Source organism: Coregonus clupeaformis, unplaced genomic scaffold, assembly GCF_020615455.1.
Source record: "Coregonus clupeaformis isolate EN_2021a unplaced genomic scaffold, ASM2061545v1 scaf1481, whole genome shotgun sequence".
NCBI lineage: Eukaryota > Metazoa > Chordata > Actinopteri > Salmoniformes > Salmonidae > Coregonus > Coregonus clupeaformis.
Genome location: NW_025534935.1, coordinates 29,354 through 48,332, shown reverse-complemented (window position 1 = coordinate 48,332; position 18,979 = coordinate 29,354). Strand labels below are relative to the sequence as shown.

Below are 18,979 nucleotides of genomic sequence, written 5' to 3'. Positions count from 1 at the left end.
AACAATCAGTTTTCCACATTGATTCAACATCATCACATTTCATTATTTTTGTTGAAATTACATGGAAACAACGTTGATTCAACCAGTTTTTACCCAGTAGGTACTTTGCTAATGTCATGTAGAATGTGCGTCTCGCAAATCACCTCCTGAAAAGGTTATTTGTAGAATTCTCACAAACGCTCCAGGAAACCAAACTAGGGAGCCAAATTCCATATCTGAAAACGCCCTTAATTTGAAAAACTATGCACTCAAATGATAAGCCAGCAGGGACAGGAAACATTTTCAGGTCAAAACATTATTTGTGGAAAACAGCAAGACCACCACCCATGCAATGTGCAAGGGCCTTTTCCAGATATTTATAGCCAGATGGAGTAGGTAGAAATCTCAATTTCTGTGCCACGTTTCCGTCAAGCAGGGGTGCAACTTTCACTGGGGATGCACATTCTGACATTTTATTTTTGTCCACCCCAGTTTTAGCATTGGAATGTGATATAAAACGAGGCAACGGTATGCTTTAGGACCATGCAAAGAAAACAATCAGCTAGCTTTACTTTGTTGATGACAGAAAGGCATTTTTTTTGTCTGATTTCAACAATGAGGCAAAAAATTATTTGATAAATATTATCAATACTTGATTAGCTACACAAAAACAAAACTTTATTCAAGAAAAATGCACATAAAAAAAACACTTAAAACAATAAATTACAATGAAAATAGCAGAGCGATCAGCCTAGGCTGCCATAAGGGTGCCATGGCAACAATGCCATGATTCTCTGTCAAGTGTACAGAGAATACCATCAGCATACACAATTCATGCTATTTTGAGAGTAGAGAGGTTTATATTTGTCATACAAACTGAATTGCCTGACTTTGCTTTTAAAGTTGTGAACAGAATCATTATTGAATAGGAAATGTGCTGCTTTTGATTTTGAGGTATTCCCCCTCTGAAGTCCAGAACAAAGGCTGTGAAGGCCGGAGGTTGGTCAGTCAGCAGGCCTGGAATTCAGGAGCGGTTGGTTGTGACAGAACAGAGCCTAGAGCTAACATGGATTGGGAAAGTGTTTATCAGGGCCAGGGCAGAAAATGACGGTCAGCACAGAGTTGAGATAAAAAGCATACAAACTGACCCGCTGGACTAGAGTGTTGGGATGGTTCCAAGGACAGGTTCAGTGGCAGAGACCACCTTAATATAACTGGTTCAATAAAAAAAATTCTCACCTAAATGTATTTACTTCTGTCGTTTGGTTGTTCTGTGTAATGGATAGGCATTGCATTGGGCAGGATTGCATGAACTGGAAGTAGGTAATTTATGTCACGATCGTTGACACATGATGAAGCGGACCAAGGCGCAGCGTGATAGGCGTACATACTTTTATTAGTGTACACACAACGAACCAAAACGATACGTGAAGTCCTAGGTTAAATACACAAACCTTCCGGAACAAGATCCCACAAAACAAAAGTGCCAACAGGCTGCCTAAGTATGGTTCCCAATCAGAGACAACGAGAATCAGCTGCCTCTGATTGGGAACCACCCTGGCCAACATAGAAATACAACGATCTAGAACAAAACATAGAAAACTATAACATAGAACCTACACACCCTGGCTCAACATTAAAGAGTCCCCAGAGCCAGGGCGTGACAATTTAGGTATTGTTATCCCCTCAGGCCATCTCTCTTTCAGACTGTATAAGTGAATGAGTGGGCAGGTAGATTTCACTGGTAAAATATGTACTCATCCAGGGTCAGACGCGGAGGAGGACGTGTGAGGTTCTTACCAAGCCTCCTAAAATACACCCCAACCCATCCAGATAAATCACACTCAATGTCAATGTAATCTGTTATGACTAACTGGGACATGCTCAGGTATGATTCAGTATGGATGTGTACTGTACTGTATATGCGTAGGAGTAAGCAGCAGAACAGTCTGTCCCCAACCGGGCAGCCGAGCTGAGCGCTCCTGAACAATCATGTTCAGTTCAGTCTACGTGAGGAAGAACTCTGGTGTTGGTTGACAGCTCCAGGAGTTGGGGCACAAAGCACTCTTTATGTGTGTGTGAGGGTACCGCCCTGTGACTCAGGGAGCTCTGTGTGTGTGCGGTGTAGCTGGAGCCCCAGGGACCCACTGTGAGGTGAGATCTGTTACACCACACAAAGGAAAGCCTTCCCTCTGGAGCACAGAGATCCCTCCACCACCAGGAGCCCAGGAATATGCACACAACAGAATTACCTCATACCCAACATGATTTTATGGTTACAGACAAGTTAGTCTGTGGTGTTGTATCTAAAAGTGAACCAATTACATGTGTTAGATGTTAAATACTTAACAAGTTAAACATCAGGGTATGACCTCTGACCTGTTAATATCAATGTGCATAACTGTCCTCTATGACCATCAACATCAACAATGTCACCGTGCTGGATCCTCACCAAATGGTCAAGAGAGATAGAACACCAACTGAAGGCTCAAGTCGATTTACTCATCACTCCAAAATCACATGGCTTGAATAAATGACAGAGAGGTGGCCAGGGGCCTGTGAAAATAAACAAGCCACAGCTGTCTGTCTGGTAGTTTGGCAGAAATCAAGTCAAAAAGTTGATTGTCGTGGGGGTCAGAAAAACCTGGCCTGCATGTCGCAGAGATGTGACTGACAATGTCACTGCCACCCCTGGCAGACAGGATCCACAATGCCAGGGACCACCCAGAGCTCCAGGCCCCCAGCCCCACTGTTCCCACTGTTCCCCTAGCTTTTATACTAGTCAGCAGTATGATGACGAGGAGCAATGCCTGCCCACACACTTAGAGACTAACCTTTATATAACTCTAGTAGCCGTGGGAAATACGGAACAGGGCCTGACTAAATGGCCCCTTTTTACAGCTGTAGGCCGAGGGTCCGCCATGTGAGGGATGTCAATAGTAGATACAGACTGGAGACCAACTGAGAAAATTAGAGGGCCATCCTCTGGGTTATAAGAGGGGAATCTGTGAGTTTGCTTTGCAAGTATTTCAGGAGTAATATTTGCCTTCGAAATTAAATATCCCATGGAAGTGTGTCGAGATATGAGATCATATTTTATCAATGGCATTCCTGCAAAGTTCAAGTGACTAGCAAACATAACTGTCGAACTGCATGGTGAACTTCTCCTCAGAATGAAGTTTTCATGGTACGTGTTACACATGCAGAAATGTGTCGTATATACAGTATTGACTTCAAAATACTCCAGGAGGTTTGTGCTGGTCCTCATGGTGAAGCACATAGCTAAAAACAGGAATTCAAATCAAATCAAGTGATGATGAGGTATGGACAAACACAAACCCCAGCTGGCTAATAGCCAGTTAACACAGATCCACTCCCAGCTCCTACTCTCTGGAGGGGTGGCGTTGCCTTGGCGACCGAGGTGTTGGGGAGGTTGAGATCCTGATCAAGGGTCAGCTCTTAAACAGGCCTCAGTGAGAATGACTGACAGGTCAACCAATAAAGCATGCAGGGGAATGTGAGGGAATGCAGTAGGCATTGTTCTTGAAACAGCTCAGGAACATGCTCTGAACTGGCAGTCGTATTCATGTTCAAAATTCATGGTTTCAATGGAGCAATTTGAGCTGCATTCCTGAATGTAACTTGAAAAGTGCATGGGTCCTAGAACGGGTTGGTAGGCTACTCGGAAGACTACTTCCTCCAATTATTTTCTCCCTGACCAAGCAGATGCAAATATAAATCAATAACTTTTTTTCAATTTTTTTTCTCTCTCTCACTCCAGAATGATATCAAAACTCACTTGTTATATTCTGTGCCACTGAGCCTGAAATAACTCAGGCTAACTTATGATTGAAGTATAGAGTTGTTGCCAAGCAACAGGATTGCTTAGCCCATCACTGTGTCTTGGGTCCCTGGGTTTTTCTCTTTGTGCTCTTAGGCACTCTGTAAATTATAACCAGGAGCAGTTTGGTACAGAGACAAATAGTACTTTAGGTTGGTGGAAACAAACATCACATATTCTTGCATACAGTATTATGGGAAAAGCATGTGCGCAGCAAAGTCATCTGTAATGCACTTGCTGGTCTTATGATGAGACATACACTGAGAGTATAAAGCATTAGGAACACCTGCTCTTTCCATGCTTGACATAGACTGACCAGGTGAATCCAGGTGAAAGCTATGATCCTTTATTGATGTCACCTTCCACTTCAATCAGTGTAGATGAAGGGGAGGAGACAGGTTAAAGAAGGATTTTTAAACCTTGAGACAAATGAGACATGGACTGTGTATGTGTGCCATTCAGAGGGTGAATTGGCAAGATAAAATATTTAAGTGCCTTTGAATGGGGTATGGTAGTAGGTCCCAGGCGCACCGGTTTGAGTGTGTTAAGAACTGCAACGCTGCTGGGTTTTTCACGCTCAACAGTTTCCCGTGTGTATCAAGAATGGTCCACCACCCAAAGGACATCCAGCCAACTTGACACAACTGTGGGAAGCATTGGAGTCAACATGGTCCAGCATCCCTGTGGAACGCTTTCGACACATTGTAGAGTCCATGCCCGACGAATTGAGGTTGTTCTAAGGGCAAAAGGGGGTGCAACTCAATATTAGGAAGGTGTTCTTAATGTTTTGTACACTCAGTATATTCTTACGTACAACATCATGGTAATGTACTTGCTGGTCTTATGAGGAGACATATTCGTGCATACAGTATCATGGAAAAGCATTGCACAGCAAAGTAATATGTAATATACAAGCAGAAAGTATGAGACATTGTTTGTTTGAAATTCACAGAGTATTTTGTTTAATGGAGTTTTAGCTGCACATCATAGAGCTTAATGATGATTAAACTGTCTCACATTGAGGGCCTGCACATCACATGATGTTTTCCAGATATATTTCTGCCTGCTGTTTGTTTTTCTCTGTGTATGTATGCTACTTAACAGTCTGTGATGTCTGGGGATGGAAAATAGAGGAGATAGGCTGACCTCTGCCCCTGTGTTCCAGAGAATAAACACAACAGTGATTTGCTCTGAGGCTGTTTTGGTTTACGCTGGACCAAATCTGGGGTCCTCTAATGCCATCTAGTGATGGTTTGGACATAAAGGAACACTTACATTCCCCCATAAGTAAAACTCATTGGATTGATTGAGAGTGTGAATGACACATTCTATAATTTTGAAAGTTGTTTCAATTATTCATACATGATTGCATCATTATCCTCTAGGGTTGTCTGCAACTGCAAACTTCTGAACAGAATGCAGGCTAGAATCAACTAACGACACAGACAATAGCTTGGTGTAAAGATGTTTATTAACAGCCACACTCCCCATCAATGGAGTGGGATAGTCTGGGATATAGTTTACACACCCTTCCACAGGCTTACTCTACAGTAGCGTTCCCCTTTACAGTGGTAAACTCATCAACATACAACGGTACGTAAAATACAGTCCGATGGCACAACAAACATACAGGACACAGACAGATGATTACAGACATAGAAAGTGCTTCTGCTCCTCTGTGTGGAGGTGACAGATGCTTCAGCGAGTCTATCTTCACTACAGCCCAGACACCCCCATCAGCAGGGGGACAGGACAGGGAGGATGGATGATGGTGGTGGGCAGGTTAGGCGTGGTTCTTCTTGATAAAGTTAATGAGCCCATTGGTGGAGGAGTCGTGAGAGTGAACCTCGTTGGAGCCATGCAGCTCAGGCTCGATCTTCTTACACAGAGCCTTACCCAGCTCAACTCTGTTATGGAGGGAGGGAGGGAGGGAGGGAGGGAGGGAGGGAGGGAGGGAGAATAGTGGACAGAATAGAATAGAATGTCACCAGAAAACTCACCAGAGTGGACAGAATAGAATGTCAATTAAACATTGTTTGGTACAATTTCATAGGACATAGGCTCTGTCTGTAATCTGTCTTAGATTACACATTATCGAGGAGCTTGGTTTCAAATAGTCACACTTACCCCCACTGGTCAAAACTGTTGATCTCCCACATAACACCCTGGACAAAGATCTTGTGTTCATACATGGCTGTAAAACAAACAACAACACCAGACATTGTTACTGGGAGCATAACAAGTAAATACATTATTATGATAAATATTTCAGATATCATTGGTTGTTGGTTCACAGGCCCATATTCAGCTCTTACCAATAAGTGCTCCCAGTGTGAATGGGTTCAGCTTCTTGAAGACAATAGAGTTAGTTGGCTTGTTTCCTTGGAATACCTGACATCAGAACAAGAGGAAACATTTTATAATCACACAACCTGTTGTAAGACAGTTATTACATACTAGTAATTATACAGTGTTGCACCCCATTTGAAGTTTCTTCCATCCTGATGCAAAACTTATTTTGTCCACTAGGAGGACGCACGTCCCTATAGGAGTGACAGTGTCTGCCCTAGCAATGGACACACAATCTCCCTCGTATAACACCAGAGTTTAAGCCCATAGAAAGTCTTAGGCCGGACCGGGGCTGCAGTGGACTTGCGCCATGAGTGATCTGCTCCCACTCACTTTGTGTGGCAGAATGGTTTCCAGGGCCTCTCCTGTCAGGCCGCCGGCCTCCAGTTCCTTCCTAGCCTCCTCTGTGGTCTTTCCTTTCATCAGAGCCTCAGTCTGGGCCAGGAAGTTGGCCATCAGGATCTACAGACACAGAGGATACAACAGGTAAGGCATTACCCCATTACCCCTGTGCATTATCCCTGGTATCACACAGCATGAAACAATGCATAGGCTCTTTTGTCAGATAGACAGTAAAAGTAGGCATCACTTGAATAACTGAATGATTAGCTCTGTCACTGAATGTGAAGTTATTTACTCCCAGATCATTCCCACATACACCACGTCATTTCAGTGTGGATAATTGGGTAATATTTGGTTGACATGTTGATCAATTAGATTATAACCTATATTCACCCACTAAAAAAAACAGCCAGAAGTTTGTTGAATTTCCAAAGTGTTATCACTATGCTTTCAACCATCTATATAAAAGCACAACCAAATTCCAAAGGAAAAACAATGTCTGATTTTTGGTTTCGTTGTCACCCAAATGTCTATCACTGCTTGAACCATTTAAAAGCAGAGCAAAGTTCAAATGGGAATACAATGACAGATATATTGTTTATTTATACAACAGATTAATGTGTTAGCACTGTGTTTCATTAATAGCAGAACCAAATGGCCTGGATTGAAGTTGAGACTATATTAAAAGTACATGGTGCAAGTGATCAATGCCGTTTGAGATTCTATATACAGATTATTACAGCAACATGCATGCTTTATATGATTACATACTGTACAGTAAGAAGAAATGTATAGTTACAGTAACCTCATAATGTGGCCATAGATGTGTTACTCATTTTAAGGTTGAATGTTACATTAGTTTGTAAGAAAGCCTTAACTTTAGGTTATTTACTATAATACAAAAGTAATATTGAATTGTGCTTGGTTGACAATGCAACCAAATATCAATATTTAAAGGAGATGTATCTACTGCTTGGATAGTTCCATCTGAGCCATTGGCTTAATCCCATTCTTTAACTTTTGGCTGAGCTGGAGATGGGAATCCAACATATAATTTGTTAACTTGTTGAAAAGTTAATAATAGGCTACTGTATTTATTGTATGTCAAAAGTGATATAGAATTGTGTTTGGTTGTCAAGGAGATTTATCTTCAGCTTGGATAGTTCCATCTGTGCCACTGACTTAGTCTGGCTTTAATTCTAGTTTATCTACAAATTAATAATTGATATGCTGGATTACATCTCCATCTCAACCAAAAATCTAAATTAATTAATAGAACTAAATAAAATAAATTCAAACTTTAAATGCACTTTAAATAAAGTTTGATTTGATTTAGTCCTATTCTTTAACTTAGATTTTTGGTTGAGATGGAGACGTGAATCCAACATATCAATTATTCATTTGTATACAAGCCAGACTAAGTCAATTGCACAGATGGAACTATCCAAGCAGAAGATACATCTCCTTCAAATGTTGGAAGCGTTGACAACCAAAGACAATTCAATATCACTAATCATCATTACATTTTAAATCAACCAGAGCTTGAAACCCAATGTCTATTGTATTGTCTATTGTTAGTTGAATTCTGGGTTGAATTGAAACAACAGCTGTCGATGACTTTGCAAATGCTATATAGGCCTAAATAGCATCATTGATGATATATGAGTGATAAAGTACGGTCACATTTAATTTGCTCTGTTAAACCTACCCTTTGGAATGACTTCGATTGCAAGAGTGAATCTAATTAGTTTTTAAGTGGAGAGCTCTCAACAATCATTCTCACAATATCACATTGGTAATCGTCAGTAACAAATGTAATAGCTAAGCAGTGCTGGGCTTAGTTAAAACCCTGGATGGGAGACCAAAGGGTAGCTGTAGATAGATACATTCTCCAGTAGGAGGTGCTGCCCAGCCTATAGTTTTTTTCTTCTGATAGTGGATATAACGTTGAAGATCTGACGTTGTTTTAAAGGTTCAACATATTTTAGACAAAGTTTGTCTATGTTGAAATTTGGTTACCATGATGACATAATCCTGTGTTTGAAATTTCACTCTCAAAACAATAGTTGATGACTTTTTTCCAAATCCAATGTACTTTACATGTAGATTACACGTCACAATACGTTGACAAATTACATTGAAACAATGTTGATTCAACCAGTTTGTGCCCAGGGGGTTGGTAGTGCTGGAATATGTGTCCTGTAGGGGTAGTTTACCTTATGGTGCTTACTTTCCCTGATGGGGTGTTGTGTCTGGGCAGGGATGAGGAAGTCAGCGGGGACCATGCGAGTTCCTGTGGAGGACAGAGCAGTCACATATCACATATTACTCTTCCATTACATACAGTTGAAGTCGGAAGTTTACATACACCTTAGCCAAATACATTTAAACTCAGTTTTTCACAATTCCTGACATTTAATCCTAGTAAAAATTCCCTGTTTTAGGTCAGTTAGGATCACCACTTTATTTTAAGGATGTGAAATGTCAGAATAATAGTAGCGAGAATGATTTATTTCAGCTTTTATTTCTTTCATCACAGTCCCAGTGTTAGGCTATGGTTCAACCCAGCACTCAGAGAAACAAACACGACAAAGGGAGTGGAAGAAACAAAAATATTTAATAAAAGTTAAAATTGTCTTAGTCCAAAAAACAACTGAAGTAAAGGAACAGAGTGGGCTAGTCGGCTCCGGAGGAAGGAGAGGCTGAGGCAGGCAGGCAGGCAGGCAGGCAGACCGACAGGCAGGAAGGCAGGCAGGTTGGGAGGTATGTCCGAAACTAAAGACAAAACAAACGACAGGTTAAGGAGAGTGGAGAGCCAGGCTGAAGACAAAGACAAAATAACTTTACTGGTGAGCCAAGTTACCGCTCTGGTAAGAACAACGATCTGGCGCCGGTGGAGAGCCATGCCCCGGAATAAGTAGTGCAGGTTGATTAGAGAATAGGATGCAGCTGCGTAGGCAGGAATCACTGGAAACAACCCGCAGCTGCACAGGAGAGGCAGATCCTGAGCACGCCCCTGATCCACTCCAGACACACCCACATAAAGGGGACAACCACACATACAGATACAACAGACACAGAGGGGACAAAACAAGGAGGAAGGGAAACAGAAAAGGGAGAGACAAGCTGCCCACATAACAGTACCCCCCTCAATGGTCGCCACCTGGCGACCCACCAGGCCTGTCAGGGTTGTCGTGATGGAAGTCCGTGATCAACTGAGGATCCAACACAAAACGCGTCGGGACCCAAGACCTCTCCCTCTGGTCCATAACCTTCCCAATCGACTAGGTATTGGAGACCCCTACCCCGCCTCCGAGAGTCCAGTAGCCTACTGACGGTGTAGGCCGGATGGTCGTCAATGAGACGAACAGGTGGAGGTGGAACAGCCGGCGGACACAAAAGGCTGGAGGACACAGGTTTCAGTTGGGAGACGTGGAAAGTAGGGTGTATCTTCATGGCTGAAGGCAACTTCAAACGAACCGCAGCGGGGGTTAATGATGGACTCCACCACAAACGGACCCAGGTACCGAGGAGACAGCTTGCGTGATTTGGTACGAAGAGGTACGTTCTTAGACGACAGCCAAACCTCTTGACCAGGATGAAACACAGGTGCGGGAGTCCTGCTCCTATCCGCTGTCATCTTGTTCCTGTCAGTGGTCCGAAGCAACGCTTCCCGAGCGTCGCGCCACACTCTCTGGCAGCGGCGGAGGTTCTCCTGAACCGAAGGAACAGCCAATTCCTTCTCCTGAGCAGGAAACAGAGGGGGTTGATAACCCATGGTAACCTCGAAGGGTGAAAGACCAGTGGCAGAGGTGGTGAGGGAGTTGTGGGCGTACTCTATCCAAGGCAGATGTTTGGCCCAGGATGATGGATGTTGAGCAGCCACACAACGAAGGGTACTGATGGGAGGCTTTGCCCCGAGCACAGGTTGAACAGGCTGCCACAAAAGCCCGAACGTCAGTTTCCATTGAAGGCCACCAAAAATGTCTCCTAAGCAGCGTCAACGTGCGTCTCATCCCAGGGTGACCAGCAAAACGGGAGGTGTGAATCCACTGCAACACCTGAGACCGGACCGTCTCGGGAACAAAGAGTAGGTTGGGAGGTCCATCACCCGGTCCCGGGTCCGTGGCAAGTGCAGTCTTCACAAGAGACTCGATCTCCCACTGAACAGCCGCCACGACGCATGAGGAAGGCAGGACTGCCTCAGGCTCGCTGGTCTCCGAAGGGTCAGCAAACTGGCGGGACAAAGCATCTGGTTTAACATTTCTTGACCCCGGTCTGTATGTAAGAATAAAGTTAAACCTACTAAAAAACAGGGCCCATCTGGCTTGGCGTGAGTTGAGTCTCTTAGTGGCTTGGATGTAAGCCAAGTTCTTGTGGTCAGTCCAGACCACAAACGGCAGTTCAGCTCCATCCAGCCAGTGCCGCCATTCTTCCAGTGCTAGCTTGACCGCCAGCAGCTCTCGGTTTCCAACGTCGTAATTCCGTTCTGTGGGTGACAATTTTTTGGAGAAAAAAGCACAGGGGTGAAGCTTTTGGTCAGTGGGGAGCGCTGGGAGAGGACGGCTCCCACACCTGAGTCCGACGCGTCCACCTCCACAACAAACTGCAGAGAGGTATTGGGGTGTATCAACACAGGGGAGGTGGAAAACAGTTCCTTCAAAACCCCTACCGCCTGCTCCGCCTCAGGGGACCACAGAAAAGGGACCTTTGGGGATGTGAGTCTAGTAAGGGGTGCCACCACTTTACTAAAACCCTTAATGAACCTACGGTAGAAGTTAGCAAAGCCCAAAAATCGTTGAAGTTGCTTACGGGTGGTGGGTATGGGCCACTCCGTCACTGCCCGGATCTTCTCGGGGTCCGCCTTCACCTGCCCGCTCTCAATGATGAACCCCAGGAACGATGTAGACTGTTTGTGGAACTCACACTTCTCTGCTTTGACGTACAGCTTGTTTTCCAAGAGCCGTTGAAGGACTTGACGGACGTGTGACTCATGCTCCTCGGGTGACTTGGAAAAAACAAGAATATCATCCAGGTATACAAAGACAAAACGGTTCAAAAAATCCCTAAGAACATCGTTCACCATGGCTTGGAAAACAGCAGGGGCGTTTGAGAGCCCAAAGGGCATGACCAAATACTCAAAATGTCCCAGTGGAGTGTTGAAAGCGGTTTTCCACTCATCTCCCTTACGGATCCGGACAAGGTGATAAGCGTTCCTGAGGTCGAGCTTGGAGAAAACCGTGGCGCCATGCAGAGGTTCAAAAGCAGAGTTGATGAGTGGAAGGGGATACTTGTTTTTAACAGTTATGTTGTTTAAACCCCTGAAATCGATACAGGGGCGTAACGACTTGTCCTTCTTTTCCACGAAAAAGAAACCTGCACCCAAAGGAGACGACGAGGGACGGATTATGCCCGAGACCAGAGAATCACCAATGTACTGCTCCATTGCCTCTCTTTCCGGTCGGGACAGATTGTATAAGCGACTAGAGGGCAAGGGAGCACCAGGAAGCAGTTCAATAGGGCAATCATAAGGCCTATGTGGTGGTAGAGACAGAGCCTTGTCCTTACTGAAAACCTCCGCTAAGTCATGGTATTCTTTGGGGACAGATGACAGATCAAGAGGAGCTGAGGGATGAGTTGGGTTACACTTAGTGGGGGGTACCGCTGACCTAAGGCACTCTGAATGGCAGTTAGTGCTCCAACTGAGAATGGTGTGACGTGTCCAATCAATTTGTGGGTTGTGAAGAGCCAACCAGGGGAAGCCAAGGATTAGTGAGGTAGCTGAGCCAGACATAACTCTTAGCTGAATGCTTTCACAATGATTGCCAGAAATCACTAGGGAAACGGGGGTGGTTTGATGAGTTATCTCCGCGAGGAAGCGCCCATCAAGGGCTGTGACCCGAATGGGGGTAGGTAGTGGCTCCATGGGGATACGAGCTTGTGTAACGAACTGGTGGCTAATAAAGTTATCTTCTGCACCTGAGTCTATGAGAGCTGAGAGTGGCAGGGAATGACTCTGGAAACGTAAGGTTACAGGTATTTGTAATCGGGGAATGATGGGTTCAGGATCTAACTCTGGGCTCGCAAGTAGACCCACCGTTACGAGCGAGCCTTGTCTTTTGGCCGCTTAGGGCATGTAGCCAGAATGTGTGTGGCGTCTCCACAGTACAGGCACTCACCCGCCTGGAGGCGCCATTGCCGCTCTGCTGGAGGTAGTCGAGCTCGACCCACTTGCATAGGTTCCTCCTCTGTGCTCGGGATGGAATCAGGAACAAGAAGCTGCCGGCTCCGGGGAGGCGAGACTCGAGTGGTTGACGGCTGGGGAACTCGTCCTCCTAGATGCGGCCGACCGCCTCTCTCCCGATGCCTCTCCCGCAACCGGTTGTCTAGCTTAATGGACAGGGAAACGAGAGAATGTAAATCATGTGGCTCGTCATGAGCAGCCAGTTCATCCTTAATGGCTTCATTCAAACCGTTTAGAAATGCTCCTTGAAGTGCCACATTGTTCCACTTGGAGTCCGCTGCCAAAGTCCAGAACTCAATAGAGTACTCAGCCACACTGTTAGAACCCTGCCTCAAATTAAAAAGTATCTTGGAGGAATTACCCACATGGTCAGGATGGTCAAAAACAGTCTTCAATTTAGCAGAAAAATCAGCAAAAGTCAATCCAGTCAAAGTTTGATCTGAGCACACAGCCTCAGCCCAAACCAGAGCTCTCCCTCTTAACAGCCCCAGAACATAATGTACCTTAGAGGAATCAGTAGAAAACGACAGTGGTCTCTGCCGAAAAAATCAAGTCACACTGAAGCAAAAATCCCCGGCACTTTTCCAATTCTCCATTGAACGGTTCAGGCGACGTGACAGGGGGTTCCCGACGGAACGACGCCTGCATAATGTCAGAGGAAACAACTTGGGGTGCATCAAACTGGGGGTCAGAGAGAGATGGAGAACTGATAACAGACAATTTAGAGACTTGTGTAGTTAACTGAGTCACCTGGTTCAGCAATTGATGATTATCTTCCACAAGAGTCCGAATCAATTGGTCATGCTGTCCTAGCAACGTTCCTTGAGCCTGGATAGCTTGTTGGAAGCTGTCTTCGTTTGCCCGTGCTGTTTCTCTGTTGGGTCCATGGCCAGATCGTTCTGTTAGGCTATGGTTCAACCCAGCACTCAGAGAAACAAACACGACAAAGGGAGTGGAAGAAACAAAAATATTTAATAAAAGTTAAAATTGTCTTAGTCCAAAAAACAACTGAAGTAAAGGAACAGAGTGGGCTAGTCGGCTCCGGAGGAAGGAGAGGCTGAGGCAGGCAGGCAGGCAGGCAGGCAGGCAGACCGACAGGCAGGAAGGCAGGCAGGTTGGGAGGTATGTCCGAAACTAAAGACAAAACAAACGACAGGTTAAGGAGAGTGGAGAGCCAGGCTGAAGACAAAGACAAAATAACTTTACTGGTGAGCCAAGTTACCGCTCTGGTAAGAACAACGATCTGGCGCCGGTGGAGAGCCATGCCCCGGAATAAGTAGTGCAGGTTGATTAGAGAATAGGATGCAGCTGCGTAGGCAGGAATCACTGGAAACAACCCGCAGCTGCACAGGAGAGGCAGATCCTGAGCACGCCCCCTGATCCACTCCAGACACACCCACATAAAGGGGACAACCACACATACAGATACAACAGACACAGAGGGGACAAAACAAGGAGGAAGGGAAACAGAAAAGGGAGAGACAAGCTGCCCACATAACACCCAGTGGGTTAGAAGTTTACATACACTCAATTAGTATTTGGTAGCATTGCCTTTAAATTGTTTAACTTGGGTCAAACGTTTCGGGTAGCCTTCCACAAGCTTCCCACAATAAGTTGGGTGAATTTTGGCCCATTCCTCCTGACAAAGCTGGTGTAACTGAGTCAGGTTTGAAGGCCTCCTTGCTCGCACACGCTTTTTCAGTTCTGCCCACAAATTTTCTATAGGATTGAGGTCAGGGCTTTGTGATGGCCACTCCAATACCTTGACTTTGTTGTCCTTAAGCCATTTTGCCACAACTTTGGAAGTATGCTTGGGGTCATTGTCCATTTGGAAGACCCATTTGCGACCAAGCTTTAACTTCCTGACTGATGTCTTGAGATGTTGCTTCAATATATCCACATAATTTTCCTTCCTCATGATGCCATCTATTTTGTGAAGTGCACCAGTCCCTCCTGCAGCAAAGCACCCCCACAGCATGATGCTGCCACCCCCGTCCTTCACGGTTGGGATGGTGTTCTTCGGCTTGCAAGCTACCCCCTTTTTCCTCCAAACATAACAATGGTCATTATGGCCAAACAGTTCTATTTTTGTTTCATCAGACCAGAGGACATTTCTCCAAAAAGTATGATCTTTGTCCCCATGTGCAGTTGCAAACCGTAGTCTGGCTTTTTTATGGCGGTTTTAGAGCAGTGGCTTCTTCCTTGCTGAGCGGCCTTTCAATTTATGTCGATATAGTGATCGAGATGTAGTTGTCCCTGATTGCACTGACTTTGCTCACAGCTGCTTGTTTGAAGAAGTGTACTTACTGTGATCAAGATATGGTTGTCCCACTGGCTATCCTAAGTTGAATGCACCAATTTGTAAGTCGCTCTGGATAAGAGCGTCTGCTAAATGACTTAAATGTCAAATATAGGACTCGTTTTACTGTGGATATAGATACTTTTGTACCCGTTTCCTCCAGCATCTTCACAAGGTCCTTTGCTGTTGTTCTGGGATTGATTTGCACTTTTCGCACCAAAGTACGTTCATCTCTAGGAGACAGAACACGTCTCCTTCCTGAGCGGTATGACGGCTGCGTGGTCCCATGGTGTTTATACTTGCGTATTATTGTTTGAACGTGTTACCTTCAGGCATTTGGAAATTGCTCCCAAGGATGAACCAGACTTGTGGAGGTCTACAATTTTTTCTTGGCTGATTTCTTTTGATTTTCCCATGATGTCAAGCAAAGAGGCACTGAGTTTGAAGGTAGGCCTTGAAATACATCCACAGGTACACCTCCAATTGACTCAAATGATGTCAATTAGCCTATCAGAAGCTTCTAAAGCCATGACATCATTTTCTGGAATTTTCCAAGCTGTTTAAAGGCACAGTCAACTTAGTGTATGTAAACTTCTGACCCACTGGAATTGTGATACAGTGAATTATAAGTGAAATAATCTATCTGTAAACAATTGTTGGAAAAATGACTTGTGTCATACACAAAGTAGATGTCCTAACCGACTTGCCAAAACTATAGTTTGTTAACAAGAAATTTGTGGAGTGGTTGAAAAACAAGTTTTAATGACTCCAACCTAAGTGTATGTAAACTTCCGACTTCAACTGTACATACTCATCCATTTCAGCTGAACATTAATCAATATGTTGAAGAGCTTATGGCCCTATAAACTCATTACTCCAAACTTAGTTAGTCCAAGACAAGAAAGGGGTTAATGTTTTTCCTTAGACGTAATGTCCATTGTTTCCAGAACTCTATGAAATATGACCTATAATTAGTGACAATATGAGTTCAATAGTTTTCCTTAAAAAAATGGTAATTGCGTATGTTAAAAAGCTTTTCTGTGTCGCAATGGTGTGGGCGTACCCCAACAACAGAATGGTGTGGGCGAATACCGGTCAAAAATATGAATGCGAGTAGACCGCTGATTGGCCAGCTCAGCCAATGAGCCAACATGACATCATGCTCTACTAGGAAATAGCAAGCATTTTTTAAACGGGCTGTTTGAGGTGGGGGTGTTTTTCTTCTAAAATGTATGTTTTGGCCACAAATACAAGTATAGGACCAGTCAACAAAATTATCTGGGTATGAGTTAAGAGAATATTAACTTTCAAATGTCAGATTTTAACTGGACAGTTACTTTAAGGAGGCAGTACCTTGGTGAATGAGCTGGTAGAAGGCGTGCTGTCCGTTGGTGCCAGGCTCTCCCCATACAATGGGGCCGGTATGGTAGTTGACACGTTTGCCATGGATAGTGATGTACTTTCCATTGGACTCCATGTCACCCTACAGACATTAATTTAACATCTTCAGTGTTCGGTTTCAGTTCAATTTAAACTCATACTAAAACAACATTATCATCAGGCTTTCTAACCTTGACTTAGTATGCACAGTAAAACACATTTCCATTTGATCAATACAAGCCTGACAATATACGACCACAGCCTACCTTCAGGGCAAGGAGTGGGTGTATAGGTTTTTATAGTATTTATAGTAATTTGCCAAAGTAGATTGAACACATTCCTCAGTGTGTTTTGCTTTGGCTGTTTACTTATGTTACACTCAGTTATGTCTTAACCGTGGTAGTGACTCTTAACCCTGGTAAAGGCTCTTAACCCGGGTAGTCACTGACAGACCTGCTGGAAGTAGGCAGCGAAGCGGTGCATGTACTGGTCATAAGGCAGCATGGCGTGGGTCTCGGCCTGGAAGAAGTTGATGTACCAGACACCCAGCATAGCCAGGAGCATGGGAGCGTTCTTCTCCACAGGGGCTGTTTTGAAATGGTTGTCCTACAGGAACAAGAGGGGGTCAACTCACACGTATTCATCTGACCAATAGAAACGTTTCCAAGTCTTTGGACAGTGAGAAGAAGTGGCTGTACTTACCATCCAGTGAGCCCCTTCAAGAAGCTTCTCAAAGTTGTCATAGCCTGGGGAGAAAGAAAAGACCAGAGGCTTTAAGTTATACTTCAAATATCTCCTTTTAACAACTGATTACAAAGGTTATTCTACTCAGCTGGAGTACAGGCAGCTGATCAAAGCATTAGAATATCTAAACTGGGAGAATAAACCTATAACATAATGTACATACCGATGTGCAGAGCAATGGACAATCCAATGCAAGACCACAAGGAATAACGTCCACCAACCCACTAAAAAACAACAACAATCTGGTTAGAAACTTGCGCGATATCAACAAACATTTCATGAGCTTAATCATAATTACTCAAATCACTTTACTATTTCAGTGCTGTGCATTCTAATAATAATAATAATAATAATATGCCATTTAGCAGACGCTTTTATCCAAAGCGACTTACAGTCATGTGTGCATACATTTTTACATATGGGTAGTCCCGGGGATCGAACCCACTACCCTGGCGTTACAAGCGCCTATGTATTTTATAATAATTGGTGTCTGGGGATGTCCTGAGAAGATTCAGAAACCTCAGAGCACTCTGAAGCTTACGTAATTGAATGTGACACAGAGACAGGGAACTGTGCCCAAACTCACGGTCCTACAGCTTGCCCCAGAAAGAGGCCCCCTGCCTCTAAAAACTTTGTCTCTATACCATTGTCTTCAATGTCCTTACCATTAACCCTTATCTATCTGTGGTGACACATTTCAGCCCACTGCAGAGATGGAATCCCCCATATTACACAGCACCTCATTTGGGTAATAATATAATAAACACAGTGTGTAATAAGTCATAAATAGCCAGGTAGGCCTATATATGAAAAGGCAGTCCAACTTCTAAATATTCTCACTTCTCATAATTATTTTCAATGTGAATGCCACCTTTTATCAGCAGTGGTGCTTGGGTAAAATCACTGGGGAAGCCAACCCAGAAAAAAAGCCATATTACAACCTATGTGTTGTGATAATTGCGTTGTTTGCTCTATAATCTGTTAACGCTACCGAAGTTCTATCAACACATTACTCGCTCTGGTAAAACACTCGAACGCTGCTACTCCTCCTTCCGGGATGCCTACAAGGCCCTCCCCCGCCCTCCCTTCGGCAAATCAGATCATGACTCCATTTTGCTCCTCCCTTCCTATAGGAAGAAACTCAAACAGGAAGTACCCATTCTAAGGTATTTCAACGCTGGTCTGACCAATCGGAATCCATGCTTCAAGATTGTTTTGATCACGCGGACTGGGATATGTTCCGGGTAGCCTCTGAGAATAACATTGACGTATACACATGTAACAGTGTTGCTTCCGTCCCTCTCCTCGCCCCTACCTGGGCTTGAACCAGGGACCCTCTGCACACATCGACAACAGTCACCCTCGAAGCACCGTTACCCGTCGCTCCACAAAAGCCGCGGCCCTTGCAGAGCAAGGGAAACAACTACTTCAAGGTCTCAGAGCGAGTGACGTCACCGATTGAAACGCTATTAGTGCGCACCGCTAACTAGCTAGCCATTTCACACCGGTTACACTCGGACTGAGTTCATCAGGAAGTGTATAGGGGATGTTGTTTTCCCACTGTGACTATTAAAACCTACCCAAATCAGAAACTGTGGATAGATGGCAGTTTTCACGTGAACCTTAAAGCGTGAACCACCGCATTTAACCATGGCAAGGTGACTGGGAATATGGTTGAATACAAACAGTGTAGTTATTCCCTCCGTAAGGCAATCAAACAGGCAAAACGTCAGTACAGAGACAAAGTGGAGTCGCAATTCAATGGCTCAGACACGCGACATATGTGACAGGGTCTACAGAT

The 18,979-nt window shown here is 44.4% G+C and overlaps 1 protein-coding gene across 1 annotated transcript in view; it reads right to left on the bottom strand.

Moving 5' to 3' along the window:
- Positions 1 to 5,273: 5,273 nt before the first annotated feature.
- The window catches only part of LOC121535804 (glucose-6-phosphate isomerase), a 31,596-nt gene continuing 17,890 nt past the window's right edge, over positions 5,274 to 18,979 (bottom strand). The window contains exons 10-18 of the mRNA XM_045218287.1: positions 17,342 to 17,402; positions 17,137 to 17,180; positions 16,888 to 17,040; positions 16,408 to 16,537; positions 8,728 to 8,804; positions 6,503 to 6,631; positions 6,136 to 6,211; positions 5,948 to 6,014; positions 5,274 to 5,727 (exon numbers count right to left, since the gene is read on the bottom strand). Of these exons, the coding sequence (XP_045074222.1) occupies positions 5,604 to 5,727; positions 5,948 to 6,014; positions 6,136 to 6,211; positions 6,503 to 6,631; positions 8,728 to 8,804; positions 16,408 to 16,537; positions 16,888 to 17,040; positions 17,137 to 17,180; positions 17,342 to 17,402 (861 nt within the window). The 3' untranslated portion in view covers positions 5,274 to 5,603. The remainder of the gene's footprint in view (positions 5,728 to 5,947; positions 6,015 to 6,135; positions 6,212 to 6,502; positions 6,632 to 8,727; positions 8,805 to 16,407; positions 16,538 to 16,887; positions 17,041 to 17,136; positions 17,181 to 17,341; positions 17,403 to 18,979) is intronic.